This window comes from Xyrauchen texanus, chromosome 28 (assembly GCF_025860055.1).
Source record: "Xyrauchen texanus isolate HMW12.3.18 chromosome 28, RBS_HiC_50CHRs, whole genome shotgun sequence".
In the NCBI taxonomy this organism is placed as follows: domain Eukaryota; kingdom Metazoa; phylum Chordata; class Actinopteri; order Cypriniformes; family Catostomidae; genus Xyrauchen; species Xyrauchen texanus.
Window position 1 is genome coordinate 29491540 of NC_068303.1, and position 26680 is coordinate 29518219.

Here is a 26680-nt window from a genome sequence, read left to right on the forward strand (position 1 = left end):
TGCTATTCCCTGTCAAATTGAGAATAGATGCCAAGGATGGCCGAAAAATATTCACATGCCCACAGCAAGCAATGTCCTTCATAAAGTCAACGGAGCAAGTTATTTTGTGGTACTCAAGTTGCAGCCAAGTGGACCAACTCACTGAACATTCACTTGACTGTTCGAGGAAACTAGAGCGCCTTTTTTGTTTCTTTTTGTGCTGGTTCTGCCTAACGGCTGAAGTTTGTTTTGTGGAGTAACACTCCTTCGGGACAGTTTTGTGGATGAATCTGCATGCTCTTTGTGCTTATGCCTCCTATTGGCTGGAGTATTTCTTACAAGACATTGGAGAAATTAGGTCATTTGTTGCGCTCATGTAGCAGCCGAGTGGACCGACTCACTGAACATTCACTTGACTGTTTGAGGAAATTGAGAGCCTTTTTGGTTTCTTTTTGTGCTGGTTCTGCCTAACGGCTGAAGTTAGTTTTGTGGAGTATCACTCCTTCGGCACAGTTTTGTGAATGAATCTGCATGCTCTTTGTGTTTATTCTGCCTATTGGTTGGAGTTTGTTTTATAGATTATCTTTTGTTGTGTAATTCTGTCTCACAAAATTTGTATAGACACTTTTGAGCAATTCGATGGCAAAATTGTCGCGGGGGCTCTCATAGGAGTACATGGACTGTTTGAGTTTAGAGGGATGGAAACCAGTTGGTTCTGTTGTGCACAGGGTTAATGCGCACATTTTTTCAGTTTGTCTGGTTTGGGGGAAAGTCCGGGGGGTTTGATTGTTGCACTAATGTTGGAATGTGGGCTTTATAATTTTGTTTTTGACACACAATCTATTTTCTCATATGTCAAAATGTCAAGAGTAGATTGTCTCTCTCCAAGTGGAATGTGAATGGGTTGGGGCACCCCATAAAAAAGGAAGGTTATTTCTCTTCTTAAGTGTAAGATATATGATATAGTATTTCTTCAAGAAACAAATCTTTCTCTGAAGGAAGCTGAAAAATTTGGGAAGATATGAGGTGTGCATGTTTTCTTTAGTGCTGGCTCAAGTAAGAGCAGAAGAGTCATTACATTGATAATGTCTGGAGTGGTGGTGGCGTAGTGGGCGAAAGCACTGAACTGGTAAGCAGAAGGTTGTTTGTTCGATCGCCACAGCCACCACCATTGTGTCCTTGAGCAAGGCACTTAACTCCAGGTTGCTCCGGGGGGACTGTCCCTGTAATAAGTGCACTGTAAGTCGCTTTGGATAAAAGCATCTGCCAAATGCATAAATGTAAATTGATAAGTAAACATCTAAAATTCAAATGTCTCAAACAGATTAAAGATAAATTAGGAAGAGTCATTATTGTTTTAGCAAAAATTAATGGGCAAAGGTTGATTTTTGCTAATATTTACACACCTAACCTTGATGATCAGGGCTTTTTTATAGATCTTGCTAGCCACTGGCACACCTCATGATATAATATTGGGAGGGGACTTCTTTTGATGGATTCAGTCCTTTATCATAGTGAAGCAAAAGTTTATAAGCTAGAGCAACATTGATGCTTCACAGGACGTGTAAAAATCTGGGTCTTACAGATATTTGGAGACTTTTGAACCCATCTGGTAGGGACTATAAATCTTATTCATCAGTCCATAAGATTTACTCTAGAACAGATTTATTTATATATAAGTCCCTCATTTCATCTGTTGTTGATTGCTCAGTTGGAAATATTTTAGTCTCAGGTCATGCCGTGGTGTGTTTGGAGGTGTTGCCACATATGGAGAAAAGGAAATCATGTAGTTGGTGCTTTAATGAATCCCTTTTGCAAAATCCTGAATTCAATGTGTCTATGGAGACCAACTGGTCCTCAGTTTCCTCTGTGGACGTGGCTTGGGAGGCACTTAAGGTGGTTCTTAGGGGTCGGATCACACAGTATGCCTCATTCACCAAAAAATCCAAAGCACAAGAACTCATGGAATTGGAAGGGAATATTAAAAGTGCTGAGGGAGAGCTGAATCACCAAATGACGTCTAATGGCTCAGAGAATTGACCCAATGCTATTTTGTCACGGAAGGTGGAATTATGGCTAGACAAGGCAGGGAAACTTCTGTCTATATATAAAACAGAGAAAGTATTTTTCTCCCATTCCCTCAGTGAAATCTGCTGGTGGTGAAATATTTACCTCAGCCATTGATATTAATAATGCTTATAAAGAATTATATCTTAATCTCTATAGTTGCACATCTTTATCTACTGATGAGGTTATTAGAAACTTTGTGGAACCATTAGAACTTTCTAAACTGACCCCTGAGAAACAAATTCTCTTGATTCTGAGATATCTTTGGAGGAGCTTGGCAAGGTAATTAAGGCCTCGCCAACCATGACGCAAACCCGGATCAGTCTGATTCTTAAAAAGGACAAATATCCACGCGAGTAAGTGTTACCGTCCAATTTCCATGATCCAGCTAGACGTTAAAATATTGTCAAACATTTTGGCGAACCAATTAAGTAAAGTTATGAAATCTCTTATACATACAGATCAGATGGGATTTATTCGGGCCATAGCTCTTCTGATAACATTAGGCGTTTCATCAGTGTCATGTGGTCAGTTGCGAATGGTCAGATTCCAGTCGCTGCCATCTCACTTGACGCCGAAAAAGCATTTGATATGGTAGAATGGGATTATCTTTTTATGATTTTGGAAATGATCAGGTTCGGTAATAATTATTTTGGTTGGATTAAGTTATTTTATAGACACCCGGTAGTGTCGGTACAAACGAATGGATTAAGTTCAGATTATTTTACTTTGGATAGAAGCACCTGGCAGGGTTGCCCTCTTTCCCCATTATTGTTTTGTCTTTCCCTGGAACCATTAGTAGCTGCGATAAGAAAGAAGGATGATTTTCCAGGGGTGGTGGCGGGAGGTGTGGTGCATAAGCTTTTGCTTTATGCAGATTATATTTTATTATTCGTCTCTGACCCTACTAGATCTATGCCTTGCTTCCACAGAATTATTCATTCTTTTTCTTGCGATATATTGTGAATTGGTCTAAATCCGAAGCTTTGGCACTGACAGTGTACTGCCCGGTAATGGCTTTTCAACCAGGCACCTTCCGGTGGCCCAAACAGAGAATTAAGTATTTGTGTATTTTATTCCCAGAAAATTTGTGTGATTTAATTAGAGAGTTAATTTTGACCCTTTAATAAAAAAGTTGAGCGATGTGGGCAGGTGGGCTACATTACATTTATCTATGATTGGGAAGGTTAATGTTATTAAAATGAACAAAATTAATCTACCTGCTACAATCTCTACCTATAGATGTCCCTCTCTCTTATTTCAAGCAATTTGATAGCATAGCGAAGTCCTTCATTTGGAATAATAAACATCCCAGATTACATTTCAGTAAATTGCATAGGCCACTTAACAAAGATGGGCTAGGCCTACCCAAGATTTGGTTTTATTATTATGCATTCGGTCTCAGACATTTGGCTCGATTAAACCTGAGAGAGCTCCTCCCTGGTTTTATATTGAGCAGGATGTTCTTGCCCCTATTTTGTAATTGCAAAGCCTGTCACACTGACCGGAGAAGTTAAGTTACACTCGCATTTGCACTTGGTATGGACAAAAGTGTCCAGAGTGTTTAATTCAGACATTATGTTGCCTTGAGCATATGGCTGAACCCCAAATTATGTATTAATAAGTCCACTTTCTGCTGGTCAGAGTGGATTGTGAGGGAGGTTAATACACATGGCGACCTATATGAGAGTGGAGTGTTGAGATCTTTTCAAAATATGGTTCAAACTTTTGGGATTCCCAGATCTCAGTTCTTTAATTATATACAGCTGAACCACCTGTTCTGTACTATTTTTGGGAGTAGCATACACCCCCCTAAAGCAGCAGATACTCCTGGGAGTGTTGATTACTGCTTTTGGAAACGTCATGAGGCATCAGTGTATTACTCCCTGCTAATTCAGAGTCTGGGGGACGGAGATTCAACTTCTCTCAAGAGATTATGAGAGAAAGATTTAAACCTGGTATTGGAGGAGGGAGTGTGGGCTAGCATTCTAATAAACATCAAGAATACATCTAGATTCAAGGGTGCGTCTTATGCAATTTAAGATTTTACACCAATTCTATTGGACCCCATTAGATTGTATAGGCTTGGTCTGAAAGACACACCCACCTGCTAGTGATGCCAATCAGAAGATGGAGACATAACTCATGTTTTTTGTTAGTGTGTTAAGATCCAAGAATTTTGGTTGAAGGTTTAGAGTTTTATGTGTGACGTATTGGGCACTCAAATTTCATTTAGTTCCAGACTCTGTATTTTAGGTGATGGGGCGGTCAATAATATAGGGTCCTAACCAGTGTTATGATCGGAAGACAGATTGTTCTAAGGGGATGTAAGTCGGCTGGAGTACCCTCATTTCAAGAGTGGTGCACAGAGATGGGGAGGGTGGCGGCATTCGAGGAAATGTCACGTAGAAGGCTGGGGAACTTCGATCCTTTGATAGGAAATGGGGCAGCTATTTGACCTTCTTTGAGTGCTCTGAGAGGGGCAGTGGAGAGAGAAGTATAGTTTTAAATGTGTGTGTGATATATATATTTATTTATTTATTTATAGTGTGTGTGTATACTCATGTGTGACCAGAGGGATGTTTGTTGAGGGTTGGGATTGGGGGTAATAGTGGGGGTTAAATGTTGATTCTGTGAATATATGTTTTGCTTTTCTTTGTTAACTGTATGAATCAATAAAAATCTCTTCAGTTTCCTAACATCGTCATTTCCAAATATGGGAGTGTTTTCAAAAGTCTCTGTTTTCATTGGAGGAAAACAGCATTCTAAAAGAGCCATGATTGTTCAGTAGCAAAATTATTTTTAAACAAAACATTATTTGTGTGGATGTGGCAACAGTAATGTTGTATACAGAATTTTCTGTTTACACTCTAAACTTGTTGTCCAGCCAAAGCAGACCAAGCCAGGTTTGTGCTCAAAAGACACATGCAAAATAAATATAATGAACTGTCTCCTTACATGGGAATTAGGTGCTAAAAATGAACATTTGACAAGGATCTTTTAGATACACACAACCTAATTTTTTCACTTAGCAAAGCACCTTCCATCCTCATGCAAAACATTGCTCAAGGTTGCCTGCTTTACAGATCATGCCACATGTAGCTCACGGGAAACATTACAGGCCTGCTCATGAAACCATTTCTGCTTTCCTCTGAAGAGATGCATCACTCTGCACTATTTTTTTTCTTGTTCATGTGACAGGATGCTCAGAATTTATAGCTCCAAATGCCTCATGAATCTTCTCAGGTTCTTGGCTTTTATTTATTTATTTATGCTTGTTTGAATGGTTGAACTGAGAGAATCTCATAAACCTTTTATAAAACATCTAGTCAGAGCCATAGTAGACTATGCTGAGTGCGGGCGGCACTCATGTCATGTAGTGCTTATGTATAGCGGGTGACCCGAGTTTGAGTCCTGGTTTGTGAGGTCCTTTCCTGATCCATTCCCTCTAATTTCCTGTCACCACTCTACTTTCCCTATACAGTTAAAAAAAAAAAAGACCATAACATTTTTAAATAACACGTTTCAAATGCTTGAAATATTTCACACATTTTTGGAAACTTGTGCTTTAAAATGAGGGATATCAAAATTTTATAACCCCTGAAATCTGCAGTTTTTCCACACATACTGTGGACTAATTGCAACAACAACAAAAATGTCTACTTTTTGCAGTAAGCTGCTACTGGACAGACGACTTTCTACAGGTGAAATTATTACAGTATGCGTTATCATACGAATACACTAATTCATTATTTTAGAAATAAATTTATAAAAACATCTATACAATTTTTTTTTCAAATGTTGTAGAAAGCTGCTATTGGACAGACTGACTTACTACAAATGAAATTATTTCATTTACATTATATGAAAATAAAATGGTTGCATTACTTTACTCATCTGATAAGGCACACTATAATAATTTAACATGTAGTAAGTCAGTCTGTCCAACAGCAGTGTTTTTCACGATAGAACATTCAACTTAATTGAATGAATGCTCAGAGGCTCGTGGCGTTTTAGTTCAGTGTTTGGAGCTTTCAGACGGTCCATTAAACACTACAGGCGAATATCCAACGAATATCGAACTTGCAACCAAATTTACCTCACTATCAAAATGTCCTACCACATTAGTAATCACACTCAGTGCGTGACTGGGTAGCTACGGATGATGACGACGACGACGACGACGACGACGACCATGATTTGTCCACAGGAAACTGGATCAATCCAGCTGTGTTGACTTCCGCTGTGAGCTGAGAGATACGTCAGTGTGATCAGGAACATACTCATTCAACGGGATTATAAACTTACTGCCGCTTTTATTCATACACGGATTGATTCCATCTCTGCAACAAAAACATTCAGGTAGATTGTGTAGAGATGTGACTTTTGTGAAGCCTGTGCTTATGTGTGTTTTACTGATGCTTGCCAGAGGTGTTAGCTGTGATGTCATCTGTTTCCATCCACATCAGTGTATTCACCTTTTCACAAATACCTTCTCTTATAAACACATCGTGTTTGATTCCTTGCTTGTTCGTTTCCCCAAATATGTGACTAATAACTCGTCTTGGTTTGTTATTATCTTATAGGGTCTGTTTGTTTACATGCTCGCGTGCTAACTAGCATACAGCTCTGTGAAACAGGTTCTGCTCCGTATCACCGATTTAATGAGAAATTCACTGAATTATCTTGTCATTTGTATGTTTGAATGAAAGACTTTTATACGCATAATAGAGAGCTATATAGACACTAAAGCAAAGGTTGTTAGGTTTTATTTCTCTTTTTGATAATTGGTAAGTAAATGATTACATTATTGACATTCACTATGTCTTCTGTTCAGTGACCGTATGGATAGACTCAGTTTATATTAACTTAAACAGTATCTGCTCTTCCGTGTGCGTCAGTTCTTGTGTATCAGTACCAACACAATTGCGTCACATGTGCATGCTGCTGCCGACCGTAATCGATGTTTAATAGCTAAAAAAGAAAGTACTTACATTTTAATCTTTTCACACCAAAAGTTATTGTGACATTTTAGAAGACAGGAGCTGGAGTCAAATGGATGACATTTATGCTGACTACTTGTGAATTTTGAAGCTCCAAAAATCACATCACCATTCGCTTGCATTTTAAGGACCTACTGAGTTAAGATTGGGGGTGGGTAAAACATTTTCCGATTAATCGCAATCTTCATTTGAATGATCTCAATTTAGATTCTTAAATCCCAAGATCGATCTTTCACTATGCGCAACCCTCCACTACAATGAGAGGAAATTACTCACATTTGCAACCAAATTTCACACTGTGCGACTAAAGTGAATACATTTGCTAACTAGCTGGTAAATGATTACATTTCACTCACCAGTAATTGGGTAGTTTAGTCGTTTAGCTGAAGTGTTCAGTTTACAGCGTGTTGAGAGTAAAAGTTGTTTTGTGTAATGTTTGTTCAAGGACAAGATCGGCCTCCTTTAACAGTCTCTATTAATACCCTTTCTGTTCTTGTTGTTGATAAAAAAACAAACAAAAAGCCATTTAATGTTAATCATGCATTGCACAAATGGTAAAGCCTTTCCAGTCTCTCTCTTTAACATGTGCAATCTATCACTGTTTCCATCCATCCAATCAATCACGATTTCCATCCAATCACCGTTTCCATCTATCCATCCAATCACCTATTTCATCCATCCAATCACCATTTTCATCCATCCAGTCACTTTTCCATGTATCCATTCAATCACTATTTCCATCCATCCTTCCAATCACTATTTCCATCATCCTTCCAATCACTATTTCCATCCTTCCATCCAATCACTATTTCCATCCATCCATTCAATCACTATTTCCATCCATCCTTCCAATCACTATTTCCATCCATCCTTCCAATCACTATTTCCATCCATCCTTCCAATCACTATTTCCATCCATCCATCCAATCACTATTTCCATCCATCCTTCCAATCAATATTTCCATCCATCCATTCAATCACGATTTCCATCCAATCACCGTTTCCATCTATCCATCCAATCACCTATTTCATCCATCCATCCAATCACCTATTTCATCCATCCAGTCACTATTTCCATCCATCCATCCATCCAATCACTATTTCCATCCATCCAATCACTATTTCCATCCATCCTTCCAATCACCATTTCCATCCATCCTTCCAATCACCATTTCCATCCATCCTTCCAATCACCATTTTCATCCATCCAGTCACTATTTCCATCCATCCATTCAATCACTTCCATCCATCCATCCATCCATCCAATCACTATTTCCATCCATCCTTCCAATCACTATTTCCATCCATCCATCCAATCACTATTTCCATCCATCCTTCCAATCAATTACTATTTCCATCCATCCATCCATTCAATCACTGATTTCCATCCAATCACCGCTTCCATCTATCCATCCAATCACCTATTTCATCCATCCATCCAATCACCTATTTCATCCATCCAGTCACTATTTCCATCCATCCATCCATCCAATCACTATTTCCATCCATCCAATCACTATTTCCATCCATCCTTCCAATCACCATTTCCATCCATCCTTCCAATCACCATTTCCATCCATCCTTCCAATCACCATTTTCATCCATCCAGTCACTATTTCCATCCATCCATTCAATCACTTCCATCCATCCATCCATCCATCCAATCACTATTTCCATCCATCCTTCCAATCACTATTTCCATCCATCCATCCAATCACTATTTCCATCCATCCTTCCAATCAATTACTATTTCCATCCATCCATCCATTCAATCACGATTTCCATCCAATCACCGTTTCCATCTATCCATCCAATCACCTATTTCATCCATCCATCCAATCACCTATTTCATCCATCCAGTCACTATTTCCATCCATCCATCCATCCAATCACTATTTCCATCCATCCAATCACTATTTCCATCCATCCTTCCAATCACCATTTCCATCCATCCTTCCAATCACCATTTCCATCCATCCTTCCAATCACCATTTCCATCCATCCTTCCAATCACCATTTTCATCCATCCAGTCACTATTTCCATCCATCCATTCAATCACTTCCATCCATCCATCCATCCATCCAATCACTATTTCCATCCATCCTTCCAATCACTATTTCCATCCATCCATCCAATCACTATTTCCATCCATCCTTCCAATCAATCACTATTTCCATCCATCCATCCATTCAATCACTATTTCCATCCATCCATCCAATCACCATTTTCATCCATTCAGTCACTATTTCCATCCATCCATTCAATCACTATTTCCATCCATCCATCCAATCACCATTTTCATCCATCCAGTCACTATTTCCATCCATCCAATTACTATTTCCATCCATCCAATCATTATTTTCATCCATCATCTATCCATCAAATCACTGTTTCCATCCATCCATTCAATCACTATTTCCATCCGTCCAATCATTATTTCCATCCGTCTAATCACTATTTCCATCCATCCAATCGCTATTTTCATCCATCCATCCATCCAATCACTATTTTCATCCATCATCTATCCATCAAATCACTGTTTCCATCCATCCATTCAATCACTATTTCCATCCGTCCAATCATTATTTCCATCCATCTAATCACTATTTCCATCCATCCAATCACTATTTTCATCCATCCATCCATCCAATCACTATTTTCATCCATCATCTATCCATCAAATCACTATTTCCATCCGTCCAATCACTATTTCCATCCATCCAATCACTATTTTCATCCATCCATCCATCCAATCACTATTTTCATCCATCATCTATCCATCAAATCACTATTTCTATTCATCCGTCCAATCACTATTTCCATCCGTCCAATCACTATTTCCATCCATCCAATCACTATTTTCATCCATCATCTATCCATCAAATCACTGTATCCATCCAATCGCTGTTACTGACCGTACAAATCTGCAAAAAATACCACATTATGAATGGAACATTTAGACATAAATGGAATTCTGTAATTGACACTTTTCACAGTTAGATAATCACGGCGGCTGTAATTGTAATCTCGGTTATTTTTTTGATTAATTGACCTAATTAATAGACCAAATTAAATCTTCTTGCTCTGAAATATTTAACTTTAATGTTAGTAAATCATGGATGAATGTTAGATACTTTATCCTTTTCTTTCTGTCGCTTTGGTGTTATTTACTTACCTTTTCATGCTCTGCTGTCTCTCTACCTTCCCATCTCTCCTTTCCTATCCCCAGTCTTTCTTTACCCTCCTCCTGCTCCTGTTTACTGGAACGCTCTGCTGTGCTCCTGGATAGAGAAGCCATTTTCCATCATCTCTTCCAGCAAGAGAAGCAGTGAGCAGTCTTAAAGAGACGACAGTGGACTCAATGGTACCAGACATAAGAGTTTGGGTTGAGCATGTTGTCTAGAGGGTGGAAGAAGGAAACAGATATTGTTTTATCTGTTAGAAGAAGCGAATAACCCACATTTATCAAAAAATACATTTGCCTGACACCCTCTAATTTCCTGAAACCTTTAAGAATATGATTCAGTTAGCCTAGATTTAGTCTGGATGGATGGCATTGGTGATTATTACTTTGGAAACTATTGTTATTATTGTACGTTGTCTTCCATAAATGCACACTTTACGTATTCTTACAACTGACAATGTTATTGGGTAGTAAATTAGTGACACCACACTACTATATGACATCTTTTTATAATCAGATTCATCAGGACTTGACTGATCCCAGATCTACATTCTTATATTGAGTTTGAGAAACTGGTAGGGCCATCAGAGGACCCATATGAGAACCAGTCACTTATTTAGCATATACTTGAATGAAATAAGTCTGGTTGTTGTTTGATGAAAGCCTGCTGTGACATCAAAGCAATCAGCTACAGGTTTGTAAAAGAGAGGCTTTCACAAAGCCTGGATATCCCTCTTTAACTGCTCTGTTTGATGTTTGTAAGCAGCACATTACAATTGATATGGCTAGATTTATGCCCATGACCAAAGTAGTTATATATAACTGGGTGGTCTCTCAAATCTGGATTACTACTTGATTTACTTTAAAGTAGCACAACTTTTATGGCTCAAAGTTCACTATAATAAACCGACTTACAGTGTAGTGCTCGGCTATTCTGTAGGTATGTGTGCTTTTTTAGGTCACCGTGGGGTTAAAATGAGCAATTATAGAATGGATAGTTTCAGCTATAAAATCTTATTGTATGTGCCATGTTTGTATGCACACCTATGGCCATATTTATATGAATTTATTATTCATTTAGAATAATGACGTTCCTACGTTGCATGTCAATAGTTAGCCAATATTTTCACTTCAATCGGGGTGTACGTTATGCAAATTTAAAGAAAATATCTTTTGAAAAAATTATATAAAATCTGTTGTGTTTCCTGTGTTTACCTACAGAGGGAGCCAGAGAGGGAGGAGCAGCTTGACCCCAGCATGCCTCCCAAATTCAAACGGCATCTGAATGATGATGAAGTCACCGGCTCTGTTCGCAGTGAGAGGGTACGTCATGGCATCTTAAAAAACTGAGTTCTGGAAGATTCAACACTAATAGTTCTTACCACATAGATGAATAATATTGCATTAGATAAATCAGTCTTCAGGCATAATTTACCCAGAAATGAAATTGCTGTCTTTATTTACTCACTCTTATGTCATTCCAAACCTGTGTGCTGTTATTTTTCTGTAGAACACAAAGGTAGACATTTTTAAAGAAATCTTACACAGCACTTTTCTATGCAATGACAGTTCACTGTAAACAGGGGCTGTCAAGATCCATTAAGGGAGGGGAAAAAAACCCAAAACAATAATAATAACAGCAGTGTTTCCCACAGGAGTTTGTGAGACTGTGGTGGGTGGACCTCAGACCCTCTAGGGGAATCCTGGGGTGTGCTCCCCTGGAAGAAAATGTTGTATATTTGTAAAGTTAAATTAATCTATCTGATCTCTGAGAGCAAAATTAAGAGGCTAGATCTATGAAGAACTTTGTGCTCTTGTAAACAATTTTGTGCTATAGTAGTAATCTAATCATAAACGCATTGGTTGCATAGATATGAATGGTGATGACACATCAAAAAAGTCACACCCACAAAGCATGGTAAATGAGATGGAGTAATAAAGAAAGGTTTTGGTATAGATGCTGACTACCACACCTGGGGTCACAAGTTCGAATCCAGGGCATGCTGAGTGACTCCAGTCAGGCTTCCTAAGCAACCAATTGCTAGGGTGGGTAGAGTCACATTGGGTTAACCTCTTCGTGGTCACTATAATGTGGTTCTCGCTCTCGGTGGGGCGCGCGTGAGTTGTGCGTGGATGCCGCAGAGAATAGCGTGAAGCCTCCCCAGAAGCTAGGTCTTCGCGGTAACACTCTCAACAAGCCACGTGATAAGATGCACGGATTGATGGTCTCAGATGCAGAGGCAACTGAGATTCGTCCTCCACCACCCGGATTGAGGCAAGTCACTACGCCACCACAAGGCCTTAGAGCGCATTGGGAACAAGGGGACAAATTCCAAATAAAAAAGAAAGAAACGTTTGGGTATGAGTTTGGAAAGGCATTAGGGTAAGTAAACAATGACAGAATTTTCATTTTTGACTGAACTATTCCTTTAAATGTACAACAGGCAATGACAACCTGGAGATGAAAGGTTTAAAGATGCTCTTGGCTGACCATAGCCAGGCCTACATGTGTCTGCAATTTTAAATACCCCAGAAGGCCCCTGTGCACTGTAATATGCTTGTGTTGTTTACAGGAAGAATAAACAACTCTCCTCTCATGTTCTTCATCGTCTGCACTGCAGGAGAACACAACAGTTCTTACATAACAAATTCATCTAAAACAGAAGTGTCTGTGTACTCTTTTATACTTTTGTGTTGTACAACACTTTAGAGAGCAATTTGCAACAAACAGTTACCACATGTCTTGGACAAGCTATGGACAAACTGAGGTGTAGGAGAAATAAAACAGATGGAGATAATAAAAGTCAGGGGATACTAAAAACTAAGATAGTGATTTTTCAAGGGTGAACGTTCAGAAATATTAATATATGTAAACTAGATTTGTAATTTTCTGAAGAAAATGCAAGTCACCACTCCAATGAAAATTCTGTCATAATGGCAGTGGATACTTTAAAGCTTAAATGATACATAAGTATCATAAAATTTGTCTGTCTCCATGTGTCATATTCAAAGTCTTCAAAAGAAAGAAAGTCATTAGGGTGAATAAATTATAACAAAATGTTAAGAGTATGTCAGCGTATAATGATAGCCTCGTTATGGTATTTCACTTGGATACAACTACTGTCTGATGTATGATTGATTGAGAAACTTTTGGATGTTAAAAACATCAACACATCCAAAGAAAAGTCTCCTCCAGATTACCACGTGCAGAAATGAGAAGATGTAATAGAGATATGATGAATGTGGCTGTCCACGTGCTGGTTATGTAATTGAATGTGACTGGTGAGAAGACTCCGTCCTTTTTTTTTTATATATATCCCGTAGGAAAGGTTTGACTATCTGGAAATGAGCAATTCCAGCACTATAGTTTTGCAGTCAAATATAACTTCTAAGAGAAAGTGGTAATTACCAGTATATGGACTCATTTAAATGTCTTTTCCTAAACCCCTGCAGACACAGTCTAGACATCAGAAAAGTATCAGTCTATTTAAGTTTTTTCCAGTTGAGATGGGCGAATTAATATGCGTTACAGACTCGACGATGGATATATTACTTTTAAGGAGACGTTACACTTTTTAGAAACCCTGTGAATTTAATTGCATAATTCAGAAACTATAATACCCACAGAATGGAGAAGGGTTGTCACTCTACAGAACGAGTAATTATGTTTTTAAAGCAATAAAAGAACGGTGTCTTAAGTAGCTGACAGCTTTCCTGCAATTAACAGAGAAACATGTCCAGTTGACTAGAATAATCTACATTCTACTATGGAATGGGTTTTGTTCCTTTGGTAAACTCTTTATTTTTCCATGGTAAGTTTGACAGTTGCAGTGCAATGCCCAGATGGATTTTTAGGGGAGTGTCACAGGTCTGGATGCAGTTATAGAGTCTTACATAACATTAGTCATTGGGATGTTGAAATGATCTTGAATTCACTGGTGAGGTATTTGTTAAATGTGATCATTCATGGACATTACAACAAAACTAATGGAAGACTGGACTTGATGCATCCTGATCTGTGATTCATTGCAGACAATAAATTAGATCAGATTTGGCAAATGTAGACCATATGGATTTTGTCAGTTTTGATGACTGATGACAGTTTTAGATGGGTTTATATCTCTTGAACTTTAGAAATGTCTCCATGTAAAAGTTCTGAGTGACATTGTCCTTGAATACTCCGTCATTCACGTTGTTACCACATTGTGTTCAGTACAATGTTCTGGTGTCAGTGACGGATTGTAGACATAAAAATATCTTGTATCTTAGATTGCTCACTGTCATGTCAAAAAACCTCAATTCTAATAAATACAATAAACACACCGTCCACCAATTTTGACATTTACTTCCAGAGAAACCTACTGGAGGAAGACTCTGATGAAGAGGAAGACTTTTTCCTGTAAGTCTTCTTTTCCCTGATTCTAGACCTCATGACATCATATGCAGAACCTTGACATGAATTATTGTTTGCATACTGCATAGGGCTGGGCGATATGCAAGATATATTTTCACAATATTTTTATATGGCCACACTGCCAAGGGAACGGAGATTGTTTTTGCATGCACTACCCTTCCACAAGTTGATTTTGCTTTAAAAATAAAATTGATTTATTGAAACACGAAAAACTTCAAAGATATTTCTAAATTCAAAATGCACTTTTAAATGAAATGAAAAAGTAATTAATATAATGTAGTGGTCCAAAAGTTTTAATTAATCACCTTCCCAAATCCAAATAATCTCCAACTTCTCTAAACGGCCCCATTTACTATCACGCAAGTGTTCGTCTACGACAACAGAAAATGATTTCATGCTATTCATGTCGGCATTGAAAATGGACACAACCAGCCTGTAATGCTTTTACCGTTTTTTAAATTTTGCTTTGTATCTAAAAGTGTAAGTGGGCTACTATAGTGCTGCTATTTAATATACAGTATTTGCCGACTTTCCAATATTTCCCGATATTGTCGATCATCGTCTGTCAATTACTGTCACAATTGCCGTCAGATATCGTCGAAGTTCGATAACATCGTCCGGTCGCCCAGCCCTAATACAGCCTTCTGGGCAATGCTCTGTTTAGGGCTGTTGGTTTGGTTTATAATGTGGAATTTATGGTTTCTTTCAGGAGAGGACCAACAGGACCAAGATTTGGTGTTCAAAATGACAAAATTAGACAGTACGTATGTGTGTGTGTCTCTGTTTGGAAGTGTGTATAGCATTGCATGCATACGTTTAGATACCCCTTTTCTGATAAACCTGTCAAGAATATGTCATGGTCAGATGTAACGCAAAATCAATGAGGAAACAATATATGACATTATATTTTGTATAAAAAAGAGGAATCCTACATTTTGGACCATTAATTTCTTGGCACATTTTACCCCCAATTCTCATTACTGTAATGTTTAACTTTTGCTATTCCGATTGTTCTCAGTGATGATTGTCATTACTATACACATATAAATATTTAAGCCTGTTTTTAAGATTTATGCATTTCAGTTTCATAACAAATTTCCATCAAATTGAATTATGTAAGTAAAAAAAAAATAAAAAATTAATCAAACTTAAAATATAAAAAAAATTAAATATTTATTTTTGTATCTTGTTGAAGATAACTCATTTGAAATTGATGGACATTTGTTATATAAATATAAATGCATACATCTTAAAAATATTTATTTTGAGTGTAACAGTATTTTTGTTTCCACTGTATTGTAGTACTATAAGACTATGCTGTTGTACAATTATTTTAAATTAAAAATGAAAGGCTGTACCAAGAGAGGAGTACTATTCTGTATTAATACTTAACAGTTTAAACAATGTATTTTGCGGTAAAGAGAATTGTGAGTAAAATGTGCGTAACTGTCATGAAAGTAATGTCACAATGTAAAAAATCATAATGGCCCTAAAAATAGAACATTGCAGGTTTCATGAGAATCACCCTCACATAAGCCTTGCACAATCTTTAAGATGTTTAATATAAAAAAACAATAGAGATTTTTTATTTTTATTTAGTTATGCATTGAAGAAACTGCATAACATTTAAGTATATTCCAGAAGACTAAATAATCATTTAAATTTTTATCAATTATCCTGTTTAGAAGTTTACATACCCTTGATTCCTAATAGCATGTTGCCTTCTTGAGCAAAAATGAGTGGTTGTAGGTTCTTTTGATACTTGTCTATGAGTCCCTCAATTTTCCTGATTGGCAAAGCTTCATCTCAACTTCATATAATTACTGTGGATAAAAACTATGCAGAGCATGTAAGTAAACATGTAAGGAAACCATTTTTTTAAATATATAATAAACATCATGCAGATTCTGTAAGGTCTATGTAAAATTATGAATAGAACTGTATATCCCCCATTGAGGAAGGTAAGTGAAATGAACATATGTCAGATGAATAGGACACATGAAGAAGAGACTCAGGCAGACTGAGCAAAGCTGAAATAGCTGGATGAGCTCAGGTGAGGAATTTAGACACAGCTGTCTAATAACGTCCATTGGCAACATGTTGTGGATCGCACAATCACTGACTGTTCCACCCAGTGTTGCCTATGTTGCTCTGTCTTTCAGAGTTTATGTAACTTCTTATAATGACCTCTGTGAAAACACCTGGACACAAACACACCTCCATTCTGAAAAGAAGGGAGTCACTGTTACCATCTGGGGTTCTATAACACAACATAATATTTGCAGGCAAAAGTAAACAGCAACTGCTAGAATTTACAAATCTCCATTTTTGGGTGCTGACGTAGCTAGAGTGTGAACCTTTCTTTGTGCTTTGTTTCGAGTTTTGGTACATACTCATATGCTTCAGTAATTCTCCCAAAGGAAACCCAGGAGAGTTTCGCCCAGCATGAGCAGCCACGCCACATGCTGGTTTATGTAACCACATACTGCACGGCCAGTCATTGGTGGAGTAACACATAAAAGATGCAAGGTCAGATTTTGCCAGTTTTTTTTTTATTATTATTTATTTCGTTTTTTTGCCTCTCCACAAACATCTCAGATTATTGCGATTACCTCAGTCATGTCTGCGGGTTGTTGACGTTCTGAAGGATAACTAGATAGGTTTGTGCCATACTTAAAAATCGACATGTCGGTGTCAAATATTCGGTCCTAAGCAAGCCCTTTAATTAGGGTAGTTTCAATTTTACCTGACCCCAGTTGGACACATTTTTTACTGGGTGTTTATAAAGTACTCTGTGTATGTTTGTGTGTTAAAGCAGCTAGGTGGTGTGCAACAGAATGGAGCAAAATGAATTTATTCAAATATTTTAACTAATTAATCACAGTTTTCTGTGATTATTGGCTGTTAGCCATGGAACACGGTACATTAAAATATAACAATAAATATATTTACTTTATATGTTGTCTCAAAGAACTTGCAAGAAATAATAAAAAAATTTTTTACAGGTATAAATCTTTGATACAAGTAAATATCTACATGCCATAAAAGCAGTGGACATGATGTAATTAAAAGGTGGGGGAAAATTCAGCAGTTTTCCAGAGGACTTTTTTAATAAGTGGATCGAATCGGCAGATTCAATTTATATCAAGCTTTATTGATGAGATAAACTTAAGTGTACATTGCCAATACATTGTTAGACACATACAGATATAAAACAAATTGAATGCTGAAGTGTAATTTGAATCTGAAGTTTAAAATCTCAAAACTATTATTTTCTCTGGCTGCCATTCAGTCTCTATTGCGCACACGCTGGGTCGCTCTCGTGTGGTTTTGTTTTTGACACTGTTTCAGATCACAGTTAGTGAGCGTTTTCGGGCAATGCAAAGTGATAAGGCATCATCTCCTACTCCTTGGTCACCACAAGTCTCTGTTCTCTGTACAGTAAGTCCACTCCTGTGGCTCTTCTATCAGCTTGAATCAGTCGGCCCATTCTCCTCTGACCTCTAGCATCAACAAGGCATTTTCGCCCACAGGACTGCCGCATACTGGATGTTTTTCCCTTTTCACACCATTCTTTGTAAACCCTAGAAATGGTTGTGCGTGAAAATCCCAGTAACTGAGCAGATTGTGAAATACTCAGACCGGCCCGTCTGGCACCAACAACCATGCCACGCTCAAAATTGCTTAAATCACCTTTCTTTCCCATTCTGACATTCAGTTTGGAGTTCAGGAGATTGCCTTGACCAGGACCACACCCCTAAATGCATTGAAACAACTGCCATGTGATTGGTTGATTAGATAATTGCATTTATGAGAAATTGAACAGGTGTTCCTAATAATCCTTTAGGTGAGTGTACAATGATGAACCAAAACATAATGACCACTCACAGGTGAAGCGAATAACGTTGATCATCTCCTAACAAGGCCATATTTCAAGGTCTGTGTAGATTAGATGGTAAGCGAACAATCAGTTCTTGTAGTCAATGTGTTAAATGCAGGACAAATGGGCAGGAGTAAAGACCTGAGCGACTTTGACAAGGTCCAAATTGTATTGGCCAGATGACTGGATCAGAGCATCTGTGAAACGGCAAGGCTTGTGGGGTGCTCCCGGTCAGCAGTGGTGAGTACCTACTGACAGTTGTATAAAGAGGGACAAATCACAAATCGGCGACCGTTGTTGTGCACCCAAGACTCATTGATGCGTGAGTGTAACGAAGGCTATCTCGTCTGGTATGAACTGACAGAAGGTCTATTGTGACTCAAGTCACTGAAAATTTTAATTATGGTTATGGAAGGAATGTGTCACAACACACAGTGCATCACACCCTGCTGCGTATGGGGCTGCATAGCCACAGACCAGTCAGAAAGACCATGATGACCCCTGTCCACTGACGAAAGTGCGTACAATGGGCACGTGAGCATCGGGACATTGGAGCAGTGGAGGAAGGTTGCCTGGTCCGATGAGTACCGTTTTCTTTTACATCACGTGTACAGCTGTCACTGTGGGAAGACGAAAAGCCGGTGGAGGGAATGTGTTTCTCTGGGCAATGTTCTGCTGGGAAACCCTGGGTCCGGCCATTCATGTGGATGTCAATTTGACATGTGCCACCTACCTAAACATTGTTGGAAACCAGGTAAACCGCTTCTTGCCAATGGTGTTCCCTGATGGCAATGGAATTTTTTTAAACAGGATAATGCAACACTGCACACATTGTTCGGGAATTTATTGAGGAACAATTAAGAGTTCACGGTGTTGCCCTGGCCTCTCAGTCAGAATGAGCACCTGTGGGATGTGCTGGACCAACAAGTCCGATCCACAGCGGCTCCACCTTGCAACTTACAGGACTTAAAGGATCTGATGCTAATGTCTTTGTGACAGATACCACGGGACACCTTCAAGGGCCTTGTAGAGTCCATGCCTTGGTGGGTCGGTGCTCTTTTGTTGGCAGGTGGAGGACCAACAGCATATTAGGCAGCTAGTCATAATGTTTTGACTCATCAGTGTACTGTATATGTTTTGCAATTAATTGCATTTATCAATATTTGCTGAAAAGGCCCCAAATAAACATAATTCAATTTAATAATTCACATCAAAGTATTGATTGGTTAATATCCATATCATTGAACATAAGCCTATCACTGGCCTACAGTCCACAGCAATCCATTTTACAATTTAGTTCGTCAATCTAACCTTGGTAAAAAGGCTGGTTTCCAGTGTTTGGTGTAATCCAATTACAAAGTAATTAGTTAATGTAATCTAATTACTTTTTAGTCAAAAAAGTTGTGAAATGCATTACATTTTAAATTCTTGTAATCATATTAGTAACTGACTTTCAATTAAATTACTTTTAAGTTAAATATCATGTTATGCTTTTTTCTAATATATTATTTAATTAGAATACATGAATTATGTCCCTGTAAATGAGTAATTGTGAAGGAGAAATGTGAGATGAGTGTATGACTTGTGTGTAACAATGAAAAAAGAAATATAGACATTATTTTATCTTAAAAGTAAAGCTATTTGTAATGTGATTACTTTTTCAATTAAGTAATTAGTAAAGTAATCTGATTACAATTTAAGTGAAATAATTAGTAATTTCTAGTGGATTACTGTTTTTAAGTAACGTACTCAACACTGCTGGTTTCACAGGACACATTCTTGCATTCTGTCTGTATACATACATCAGACAAACACTTTTGGAGCATCTCGCTGTTCTTGTCACATTTCCTTGGTTCTCAGCATCTCTAGCCATAAACGGCTAGTTTTAAGATGCTATGTCAAGTTAAATGTATTTTGAAAGTTTAAAAAAACGTAATCTCGAGACCCCCGTACTCCTCTCCGTCCAGCTGTTTTCAAACAGCTGTTTGTTTGTTGCTTGTACTGCTGGAGTTGTGCTTACTGCTTCCTGCTGACTGAGACTCGCAAAAATTTGGAGGTGATTTTTCAAGCTAAACTTGTGCCTTCGGTAGGAAAATTCCTTATTACAAAATGTACACTTGGTCAGGGGGCATTTTTATATTGTTAATCATGCTGAATTAACATGTTAAATCGATTGCATTAATTAATATAGAAAAAACGAGTTGACCTCACTAATTAGTCGATTAATTGACTATTATGACCCATCCCTATTCAAAAGCATAGGCACACATGGAAGTTACCCTGCATGATTGGGTTTTTGGCACAGATCACTGGACCGGTCAATGGGTACTAGGCAGGTGTCCACGCCAACTCTCAAATGGTGCCAGGTATCTGCAAGCAGCTAAATACCTCACAAGCTGTTTAGTGCATCTCATGTGTCACGTGTATGAAATCAAATATTTCAAACTATTTTATTGTGTCCAGGCCACGTCTAGCAAACTGTTCTCACCTTCTCTCAACACTGCAGGGTCAACAGATCGTAGTCATAATGATATCTTGTTTAATCTTCAGGTGTTTACATAAGAAGAATGGATTCTGCCTAAATTCTCTTCAAAATATTGCAGTCACGGACTAGAACATGTGCACCCAATCTGTTAAAATGTTCTGTTGAATGAAATTGAAGAAACATATTGTTCCCTCTCTCATGTGTCTTCTCTGTCTTGGTGGCCATCAGAGTGCAGTCTCAGGTTGATGAAGTCATTGATGTCATGCAGGAGAACATCTCCAAAGTGATTGAACGAGGAGAACGTCTGGAAGACCTGCAGGACAAATCTGGTGAGACATATGCAAAAAGATCACTGTGTAGAAAGTAGAGGAGGGAGTCTTTAGGCACCTCGTGATTCAAATGGTTCCAAATCATTCTCAATGCATCTCAATTTTTCAAAATCAGACTGGCTGTAGATCAACCTAGTGATTTGCTTAGCTCTTTTGGAAGTATGTACTTGCTTGAGGGTTCTCTGTTTTGAATTTGCAGCAATAAATGGGTGGAAATGTTGAGTTAAGTTTTGAATGTAAGCCATTTTACTGAATTCTTTCAATCCAGTTCAATTATATCACACATTAGTGTTGAGTGCAATGCATTTTTAAATGTTACATTGGCAGATGCGTTTATCCAAAGTAACTTGCAGTACAGAATGATTATTACAGGGACAGTACCCCCAGAGCATCCTAGAGGTAAGTGCCTTGCTCAAGGACACAATGGTGGTGCTGTGACATCAGGACTCCTCCCACTGAAACTTCCCGAGCCCCGTTTCTTGCTCTCTCATTGGCTGTAGATCAACTCTGCAGTTGTGTTGAGTCAAAACACATTTCACGATTTGGAATCCCAGACAGGTCAAGATATTTAGCATACTAGAAATCTTGCTGACATCGGCAACACGCTGGTGCTTCTCTCAGATCACGTCTTTGATAATTCATACATTGAGTTCGTCGCTCATGGGAGCGAGCTCTGATTTGCCTATGATTTCTGGCTTTTGTCGGCGATTTCCACAAAACTGTCGGCGAGTGAAAATGTGCTTAAAATTGTGTAGTGTAAACTCGCATTACTCGTACTGTGTTTTAGTCCACTACACTACACCACACTAAATTATAAATTCTGATTTTTGTGCATTGCTGCTGAAACAGTTGAGATAGAATTGCAATGAATCTGTGAAACATAATTTCCCAGCACTATGAGGCAGTTAAATAGAAAGCCAGGTGTAAACCATCTCTATTATCCCAACTGAGTCAAACTAAAAAGACTTTAGCAAACTTGATCTAGGTAACTGTGCGCTCTACTGGGAATTCAAAGTGTTTTGAATTCCCAGTTTCATATGAGTAATCCTTTTTATTAGTTTTAAAGCATTTCTACTAAAATTTAATTGTACCTAAACCTCTAGTGAGTCATGTCCCATTGCTGTTATTCTGTTTGGGAACAGCCTGGAACACATAGCCAGGAGACATTTTGGGGTAAAATGTCCCATGTCTCAACAATAATGTGGGATTTTTTTCTAGTTTTAGACCTATATGTGGAAAATAAAATACCAGTGTGTGAAAGATGTGCCAATCTAAACATACATGTTACTAGTCTTACACATTAAAGGAAGTTTTATCATCATATACTCACCCTCATAATAAATGTTTTACTCAATGGTTTTGGCTGCTTTTTCCATACAACTAAATGAATGGGGAAGGATGCTTTTTAGCTCCAAAAATGAACATAAAAAACATCATAAAAGTAACAAAAAAACTAAAGACACCATAAATGTACCATAAAAGTTGTCCATTCACATAGTTTGCTATATTTCATTTCAAGACATTTCAGGCTAGGTTTGATGTTGTCATTGGTTCTATGAAAGATCGTCAGTGATATCAAACATGTCTTGATGCGCCTTTTTTGAATGTATGCAAATGTGAATGAGATAAGCAATGAGACCAAAGAACCATTGATGTTTGATGATACTGATGTCCAGCCTGTGCGGTAGTCACCGTATTTAATTTGGGTGCTGGATACTTAACTGATCAATAATATGATTTGAGACTGAATTATACCTTTTCAGCCTACTTTTACTATGGTTTTATGGTGTTTTATGTCCTTTTTTGGAGCTTGAAAGGAGGGATGTGCACAAGTAATCGATTAATCGTGTACTCATTCAGCTTTAAATATTCGACTAGTAAAAACATTACTCTAATATTGCAATTTGATTTTCCTCTATGCCTGCCGAAGGCAACATTGAAACTGATTCTCTCGCCTAAATCTTGCTATTAGTTCACCCAAAAAGAAAGTTTTGGCTTTATTTAAAGTGATTGTATCGCTTCAGAAGACTTTGAATGTATGTTTTGATGTGTGAGTGCAAATGGGTTTAGATCTTGTTGTTTATGCATAGTGCTCATTTCATAAGAAATTTGAAGGATGAAGTTAAAATTTCAAGTAATCAATTAATTACTTGATTAATTGTTTGAGTACCTGATAACAAAACTATTTGTTATAATGCCAATCCTACTTGAAAGTCCAGGGTCAGTTTTCACTTCCGTTAATGCCAGCGTTCTGAAACGTCATGTAAACACGAAGGCCTTAAGAGAAAGCGGTAAACAGAAACAGCGATTTTGACTCTTAAACAGCTTTCTCACAATAAACGGCTTTCTGGTGTTCATGTAAAGAGCTCACTATTTCTTTAGTTTTCATGACAAGGCTTCCCCTCTCTTTCCTTGCAAATGAAGAACAAGTAGCTTTATACAGCAACATCTGGAAGACATTGAGAATGTTTGCCTTGTGTTGTCTACAATGCGTCTGGCAGTGCATGCATAATGACAGACATATGATTAAATGAACAAAATTGTTTAGGTTTCAATGTTAATTTCCCTTTACCCAAATGGTGAAAAATTTATTTAATCTAAGGACTGTTATGTAACAATCATCCTTCCTAGAATTTTTTTTTTTGGGCTAATCACAAAGAAACAGTGTGATGCTGGTGTAATCAGTCTGCATTAGTAAGATGTCTCTGTATCTTTCTGGCAGTACACAGTCAGTCTCTGTGGTATTGTTGAATTCTGGCAACTGAGTATGATTTAAACCATAGAAGACTTTTGTAAATACTCTTGTTCAGAGCACTAATAAACCACTGTGTTTCAGGACCAATCACACATGTTGCAAAGCGGTGACCTCTCAATGCAGCTTTATGAAAGTCAGCAAGCATCTCCTTAAGATAATTAGTAATCAAACAGGCTGAGATTAATTATGTAATATAATGGCACACAGGGCCTTGAAGGAAGTGGAACAACACTTGATTCCCTTCACAAGGATCTTGATGTTGCAATCCTACATGGAAACCAACATTAGTTCTCATGTTCATCCTCTTTTATGTCATATGACTTTCAGAAAGCCTATCAGACAATGCGTCGGCATTCAGTAGTAGAGCCAAGCAGATCCACAGAAGGATGTGGTGGAGAGACAAGAAGGTGAGGCCTCCACTCAATATGATTACCACTTATAAAGTGCTTTTGTTCAGGTTTAAGTGTAAAATCACACCTTTTAGGTTTGCATGTTAAACCTTTAAGCTCTGAGGGTGTTTATAAAAGATTTCCTGTTTCAGTGGCACACCAAAAATTAAAGGCTTATAACTCGGAAAAAGGAGGGTCATGTGTTTGGTATCATTGTAAACAAACGTATCTATCCCGAACCATTAATTTCGTTTTTAATTATATAGATTATGATAAATTCTGAGGCTTTCTTTGTGAAAAATCACAAAAAACCTTGAGACATAAATTAACTTTTTTCCACATTTGTCTGATTTGACATTATATACCTCAGGGTGTAAATAAGGTGGCTCCAAATACTGCTTTCGTTTTGTTCCGAATCATGTCAACTATAACTGAGTAAAATTTTGTGTTGATACGACAAAGCAATTAAGGTTATAGCATTACAAAAATAATTTATTTTAGAGTCCAAAAGCCTTTCCAAACAAATCAAACATAATAATTGTACAAAATAACTAATTCCATATGCAAAAATAACTAAAGGTTTGCATAGCATGCAAACATGATTTTATTATTGAAATGGCACAGATGAGTTTCATTCTGTGCCATTTGAGTCATCATTGAGTCTGTGTCATGTAAATGTCGCCATCTCCTGGTGGCCATATGTAACGGTCACCAATCACATGTCTCTCTGCCCAAATATGGATGACTTTTTGCACCGATCTGTACCCAATCCGATTGGTTTAGCATTCCATGACACAGCATAATTTCAGACAATGTCATCTAATCCAGGAAATCAAACGTGTTTTCAGCCAGATGCTGTCTGCACGTTGTGTTTTTTGTGGGTTATCTAATGATCACCTTGTGTGTAGGCTCGTTTGAAAAATAATCCCCTCCTCTAAGAAATAGTGTGATATTTTATGTTCTGTTTATTTTTCGTGATGTTATAAGCAAAAACATGGCATATGAGCTACACCTGTTCACATGAAACATAAATATGTTAATAAGATATATACTTAGCTATTACTCACTATAGTCTTGTCTGTGAGTAAAACAAATAGGCTGATTGTATTCTACTCTTCGAGAGCTTTTCAACAACATATGACACATGGCTAGTTGATGAGTTTGATGTTTTTAGGTAACATTGTTTATTGTAATTACAATAATATGTCAAGTGTATTTTTTTTTTTTATAAATTATCAAAATGGAAATCTTCTGATCTGTCTACAAATTTCATAGCACTTGTTCAGTTTTGGTCGTAATGCCAAACGATACCAATTTTGTGTTGGTCAAGACTGCACTTATTAACATTTTGATAATAAATAGTAACTATCGGGCTTATCCGTGCTTAAAGGGCTTAAACGTTTGATTGGTTGCCGAAATCATTACACTTGCAACAGCAAATATGCATTACTTAATGGTGTTTGCCAAGGCAAGCATCAATATTACTATTGATCATTCTTGGAGTTCGAGTATTTAAGAAACCTGTAACCCTAAACTTTGACACATAACTCGATTTCACCTGATGTATGATAAAACGGGCAAAAAACTCCATTGAAGGAGGGAACTTCTGACTCCAGCTGTACATACCTTTTCATCGTTGATGTTTTACATCCGCATCTAAAGTGTATCCAGGACACCTTTTTCTTTTAAAAGTGTACTTGTGTACATTGGCTCATTTGAAATGTTGACACTTTAATTCAGAATATATCGTAACCGTAATTTTAAATTTTTGAAAAAAAAAACATTTTTTGTCCACAGATGAAAATGATTGTGGCTCTCGTGGTGGTCGTCCTCCTACTTATCATAATCAGTGAGTACACACATCCATACACACACACACACACACACAGACACATTTTTGCATGCATGCTTGTACAAGAAAATAACCTTATAAAATGGGAAATTTAGAAATGTCAGTAGACAGGTCAAACTTTTATCTACGTTAGTAAATGTGCAACTCACACAAAACAGATACTTGAATACACCTTTTATGATGAACGTTTTCCATTTCTAAGTTCAGAGTCATTTTTATATTTCTTTTTCTGGGGATTAAAGTAAAAAATGTGGTGTAACCATCCTGTGAGAGTAAAAATAAATAAATAAAATTTTCATTAAAAGATGGTGTTGTCATGTGACAAGAAAACCATAAAAAAGA

General features: G+C 37.6%; 1 protein-coding gene across 2 annotated transcripts; it reads left to right on the forward strand.

Moving 5' to 3' along the window:
• Positions 1 to 6269: 6269 nt before the first annotated feature.
• On the forward strand, positions 6270 to 26587 carry LOC127621994 (vesicle-associated membrane protein 4-like). Of its 2 annotated transcripts, XM_052095839.1 has the most exons (8): positions 6270 to 6408; positions 10280 to 10414; positions 11456 to 11557; positions 14587 to 14633; positions 15358 to 15408; positions 21242 to 21342; positions 24425 to 24504; positions 26284 to 26587. In XM_052095839.1, the coding sequence occupies exons 2-8, from the start codon at positions 10412 to 10414 to the stop codon at positions 26431 to 26433; spliced, it is 534 nt and encodes a 177-aa protein (XP_051951799.1). In that variant the 5' UTR covers positions 6270 to 6408; positions 10280 to 10411; the 3' UTR covers positions 26434 to 26587. The 2 variants fall into 2 exon arrangements, with proteins under 2 accessions (XP_051951799.1, XP_051951800.1); XM_052095840.1 differs by lacking the exon at positions 10280 to 10414 and having other exon boundaries at positions 26284 to 26582.
• The last annotated feature ends 93 nt before the right edge of the window (positions 26588 to 26680 follow it).